This window comes from Acyrthosiphon pisum, chromosome A1 (genome assembly GCF_005508785.2).
Source record: "Acyrthosiphon pisum isolate AL4f chromosome A1, pea_aphid_22Mar2018_4r6ur, whole genome shotgun sequence".
In the NCBI taxonomy this organism is placed as follows: Eukaryota; Metazoa; Arthropoda; class Insecta; order Hemiptera; family Aphididae; genus Acyrthosiphon; species Acyrthosiphon pisum.
The window spans coordinates 70,565,889-70,572,535 of record NC_042494.1 but is presented as its reverse complement, the minus strand read 5'-3'; the positions used below and the strand labels follow the sequence as shown (position 1 = coordinate 70,572,535).

The 6,647-nt window shown below is 28.7% G+C and overlaps 1 protein-coding gene across 1 annotated transcript; it reads right to left on the bottom strand.

Moving 5' to 3' along the window:
- Positions 1-330: 330 nt before the first annotated feature.
- Positions 331-4,538, bottom strand: LOC103308691 (RNA binding protein fox-1 homolog 2-like; the record flags this gene model as incomplete). Its single annotated transcript, XM_029487449.1, is given in 2 exon segments — positions 331-1,993; positions 4,466-4,538. Coding segments are annotated over 2 exon segments (115 nt in total), but the record flags the coding sequence as incomplete, so codon positions are not given.
- Positions 4,539-6,647: the final 2,109 nt, after the last annotated feature.

Genomic DNA, 6,647 nt, shown 5'->3' with positions numbered 1-6,647 from the left:
ATAAAGTAGGTACCTATTGATAAAATAATCACGGTCCACTGGCCCAATAAACCTGCGAGGGCCCGCAATCATAACAGCCCAGGGGGCGATCACCTACTTGCCCTTCGGTCCAGTCCGCCTCGGGAGTATATAGATCAGGAAAGGAAATAAATAAACGTGCTTTCAACATTTGAACCATAAAATATTATAATAATTGTTCATTTTATAAAATATCATTACAAATTATAATAATAACAAGGGGAGGGATAAACAAAATTTGGATTAAAATTATATATTTTATAATAATATATTAACAATCGAATGATTGGTACACAATTGTTTTTGTTTAAATTTTTTTTTTTTTTGGTTTCGTAACACGATAATATTTGTGCGGTCTTTTTGTTTAGAAAAAAAATGTATATAATATAATGTTGTGCGCTATTATTATTATCATTATTCATAATAATATATGGTACATAAGTAAATATTACATCGTCATTTTGTACTCGCTAACAGAATAAATAAATTAACTAGACACGATTGTACAGAAATGTTTAATAGTAATATATATATAATGATAATAATAATTATATTATAAAAACAAACAAAAATCTAAGTGTGATGTTTCTTGTTCGGGGCTTCCGTATAAAAGAAAAAAAAATATAATAGTAATAATAAAACTTAAAATTATAATATATCATTATAAATATAAGTAATAAAATGAACTAAAAAACATACAAACAAATTGAGAGAGCTCTTTATACGTATATATAATATATATATATTTGTTTGTTGGGGTTGGTGAACATTCAGATCGTTTTTCCTATTATTTAAAATAATATACATTACACACACGTTTTGACCGCAGACAAGCGCGCAACAATAATTATTCGAAATATAATTGCGAGTCAGTCAAAATAAAAACGTGGTCTACAGTGGTATTTTGGCAACAAACGTAATCAAAAGGCAGCGGTGGCCTTTAAATTTTACTCTTATAAAACAAAAACATAAAAATTAAATGAATAGAAAAAGCCGACCGTCCGTCCGTCCGTCGCTCTTTTCGAGCGCCTTTCGATGTTATTATTCCACCATCATCATTAAAATTAACAATTATTATTACTATCGAGATTCGTTTTATTCCTACCAACTCACGAATGTCCATCAATTGAGATTCAAACGATTTAATGTTAAATAATAATAACGCATATAATATAATATAGTTTTCACACAAACGTAGGCGTTCTAAATCTAAGATACATTTTTTTTATTTTATTTTTTTATTTTTTTTTGTCATGATATTTTGTTCATAGTTATTATTTATCAATATATTTAAACAATATTTGGGAACGGGTCTACCCGGAGGAGCATGTGAATCGGAGAACGAATAATAATCATATTGGTAATAACAATTAAAATAATAATATAAATAAATAAATGGCGTACAAAAGATTCAGATGTACAAAATTCGGGGAGGGTTCAAAGTCCTAAATCGTTAATATATATAAATACCTATAATAGTTTAACTTTAAAATAAAAATATTTAGTTGTCGCGGGAGAAGAGTAATGGAATGGGTCGGGGTGGTCGGCTTTTTATACTTTTTACGCAATATTGACGGCGACACGATAACGTAGACAACAGTTAATTAATTATGTAATAAGTATAATGTATATTATGCGTGTGCGTGTTTAATTATTTTTTCAAAAATATTACTAAAATCGTCGCCCAACTCAGTGTCAGAGGAGGGTTGGTATCAGACGGGAGGAAGTTAAAATAATTTACATGCATCTCGTCATTGTGTCGTCAAATATATATGTATATAAATGGATCTAATAGTATAATATATATATATATATTTATATTATTTTTTATGGCTGCCTTATTACACATATATATGCATGAGTAAAAATTATAGTTAATCGTAATGTAAATATGTATATAATAATCTCATAGGATAATATTATTATATTATAATCAGTACGGGGTGAATCGGTTGTAGCCACTTCGGTACATTGGCTGAAATCAAATACAAAAACAAAACATTGTATTACACAATAATATAATATATTAAAGAAATGTTAAAAATCGTTTTCAACGATTGATACAATATATTCACCAGAATATTCTAGGGATAAGTTTTCAAAAAAGCAAATAGCATTTTTTGAAATATTAATATGTTTATACTTAACCGGTTTTTTACAAAATACAATTTCAAACAAGTATACATTATATATTAATGCGTTAAAAAAAAAAAAAAAAATGATATCTACTTATCAAGATTATTTTGGTGAATAAAATTATGTTTTTAAAACTAATGAGGCCTAAGTACTATATAGTAAGTGTAATGTAAATGCGAGATAATTTTTTTTTTGTTACTGTAACAGCATATAAAGTAACGAATCCTAAAATTGATTGACCACTAATATTTGTCGACATAAGCAATTTTAAAATAGAGAAATAATACTAGTTTTAAAATTTGAATAATTCGCAATATTAAATAGCCCGATTTTAAACACAGATACATTTTAAGTTTTTATTTGTCTCGACCTTCCGGATGCAACATTTATTTTTTTTTTAAATACTAGTGTTCACCGTTAGGTTAAATTTCACATCCAAAATCCTTGAAATATTGAAATAAATTATTATTTAATTCTATATAACTGACATATTTGTGGATTTACGTATTTTATAGTTTATAGGTAACCATCCACATTATTATAATATTATATTGTATATTAGGGCGTGACGATTCGAGGCCACTAACGCCACCAGAAATGGTGAACGCGTATTATTTTTTTTTTTGTGGGGGAGTTAGTGTGGTGGTAGAATCCAAGTCATATGGTCACATCCCGATTACATGGTATTCGGAAGTACATACACTTCCCATTTAGGAGAAGAAGGCTAATATCAATGTCCACCATTGTACTGATGAGTGATACTGTGATCGGGTCGATTCAAAATTATGGTATTTTATTAAAGCATTAAGCAGATAATGGGTGGATAGGGGTAGTGGTTTCGAACCGAAATGCTCCCCTCTGACCTCGTCACGCTACCGAGGACTAAAAATAGACGAACAATCAATCGTTTAAATTAAACTCTGAGATTTTTTTTTGATGTTAAGTAATAATATCATCGTTTCGCGCCAACCGTTTTTAATAACGAGATCGGTCGGACACAGAGATGAATCATTTCGCAAATAGCATTTTATGGACCGTCAAATGACAGTAATAAAATTAATTTAACAAACCGTATAGAACGATACTCGATACATGATATAAAACCAATTAATTTTAATGAAAACACGTTTCACGCGTCCTTAGCAGTGCGATTATATAAATTACATAACCGTTATTAAATATTATATCGTTGACACAATATTATAATTTATAATACTATTATACTCGATTGTATTTTATGACGTGAACACGACGTACATATCGACCGGATGACTAGGACTCATCAACCACTCAAACCTTAAAATCCAATTGTGAATTATCATTACATTTATTTAGAAGCTAGACAGGGCGAATGCTTATTTTAAACAGGTAATATATAAATAATTATACATAATTTTTGTTAATAGTTACTTGAGCAGTATCTATTACCAGTTACATGCACATTGCATATATTTTGTCTACATTTAGGTACTTTATACTATACATACAGAAAAGTTTTAAAAATGATTTATTTATTAGATATCTATTTTTATTTTGGTACAAGACGTAATTGGTGATAACGATGACGGTCAACGATCAAATAATTAATAACAAAAATTATATAAGTATCTATGTTTTTTTTTCAATTAACTTGTTTTTAATACTTTTTTATATTCATAACATAAAGTAATTATTAAGCTTTTTGGTTTCGCCAAATCAGCCGAAAAGGGAAGGTTACGATTTTTAAGGGGCTTCACCCTATATTATAGGGCGTGAATTAACTTAGAACAGCAAAGATTGTTTTCTAGAAATCTAATTTTACTTAAAAATTAAATGATAAATAGATTTTTTAAATTTGAAGAAAATATTTGAGATTGTTCACAGAATGTCAGATTAAAGATTAATAAATCCATACAGTTTTAGACGAATAAAATACAAGTCGTCTTGAGTGATACGAACAATTTTTTTTATGTGCTCATTTGGATAATTTATCAAGTAAAATACTGGAGAGCATTGTTTTAACTTTCGGAATCGCGTCATTTTCATGGTTATTTTTTTAAAGGAGTACGCGATTCGTATCTTAAATGGACGATTTATTATCTGAAATACACGGCTACTATAATAATAATAATATTAATAAATATTATTATTATTATTATTACTATTATACCTATAGTTACTATATAATATGACTATTATGCGGCGTAAGTTTCGAATGCCGAAAAACCGGTTGATTTTAGGAACGAACGCCGCGTAAAAATTTCACATCATTAATTTATAAATGTAATATTATATTATTATATATGTGCTTATAAAATAAAAATATACTAACCCCGTATCCAGTGACTGGACCGATACCGTGACTAGCTAAGTATGATTCTGCAGTGTACTCACGCCCAGTATATCTAAAAACGCATTCGTTAAAAACAAAATAATACAAAATTAGTTATTGATTTACACACCCGTAACAGGTATGGTATATATATGGTTAAATTTAGGTTTATGATTTTTTTAAACAAACGGAATGGTTTGTACTATTTAAAATTCAGCAATCCTAACCTAACACTAATCGAAATCATAAAATAAAAAACAAATGAAATAAATATTTTCTTTCAAGTGACTTCTCACCCTTAAATTATAATCGTAATAGATAAAAATATGATATCAGTTGAAAAAATAATTAATCAATTGGAATAAAACAAAACAAACAAATAATATGTATAACAAACCAAAAATTCACACAACACGTAAAAATGCAGAAGTTACATAGAACAAAAGAACTGCACAAAACACAAATAAAAATATTTTATCTAAAAAGAATAAGTAAATAATATTTATATATATATAAAAGCTATACAAAGCCAAAATACAGAACGAATAAACACAAAATTAAAAGCTTTTAGTTTTTACACTACGATACAAGAAAAATATGTACTTGCATGCAGTTTTCTTTTACTCATCGCTAACTAAGTAAATATACAATTCCATCGTCGTGATCAGTTAAACGTTTTTATACATTTATATTATATATATCATATAATATTATATTATTATAACGCATGTAAGACGTATTTTTTTTGTTATTATTCGAAAAACATACATACATGATTTGTATACGTTATTACATATTACCTATTGGTAATCGCTCATTAATGACGGTGAACGTATATGTAATTATGAAAAAATTATCGAAGTGCACTAGTGCACAATAGCCAATATTATATATAATACGAATAACAATTAGAAATAACTATTTACATACACTTATTGTCACAATATAATAAAATATCGTGAAATATTCTGTTTATTCTGACGTACGAGAGCATAAACTTTTGAACAATATTAATTCAAAATTTTACTATTCTATTGTGCGATGATGATTATATTGTTGGACGCGAGAAATGATGAATAAATAATGAAATTCACTATTATAATACGTAATTAGTTACAATACACTAAACAGTGAGATCATTCGGAGAAGAGCAAAAACGTGCACGCACGTATAGTCAGCGCACGTAAGTCAGTATATACTATCTTATATTAATTAAGAAATAATATATACCTACAGGTTATCCAACGCTAAAAACATTAATAAATTAATATCTATCGAATATGAAATACATTCTTTTTTCAAAAAAAAAAACTAAAATAGCCATTTAAATAAAATCCTGTACCTATATAACGATTTTTAATCGTTTAACTTTATAGAGGTGTATTTTTTAGTTGATTCAGGCAGGCTTCAATGGAACTTGTCTTCGCAGTTAATGGCGACGAATGAAGAAGGATGTTAATGCTGAACACTATCGTCGAATGCAGTTTTATAAGGGTTAATCGGATCAAAAAACTATATTGTAATTTGTAGCGGATTTAATATGGTAAATAACAAGACGTGTGAAGCAGTGTATTACGGGTTTATTGTCGCCTGTCGTATGTATAATATATAGACGTATAGTGACAAACGACCGTTACCTATATATTATACATTATACATACGTGATATATGATATATAACCTATCCGTTGTCAAATTCAAGAGCGTTATTTGTTATGCGTTTACGAGGAATATCTGTCGAAACGATTTTTCACTATACAATAGTTGAATGATGCGACAGCAAATACAATACAGAATACAGATACTCTTCACCGTTGAAAATAATATAACGAAGAAGTGTTTTGACGGGGATAAACGCGCGATCTAACGGATATAATATATTAACAATGTTATATAGACGACGTCGAAATGCCGACACGACCACGACGACAACAACAGTTTGTCCGGCAGTAATATGGGTAGTATATTATTATTATTCCGCTCGTATAATATTTTATGGTCTCGAATTACCCGCAGCGTGTTGCATTCGACCAGAGTTAGACCGATTGAAAATACGATCGCGAAATAAATCCAGCCGGCAACTTTTTTTATACCCCCAACGACGTCAAAAAACCCGAAATAAAAAAGAAACGCAATCCACCGCGCGCATAAAACGTGTACCTGTCTAAACGAATTAAACTCGA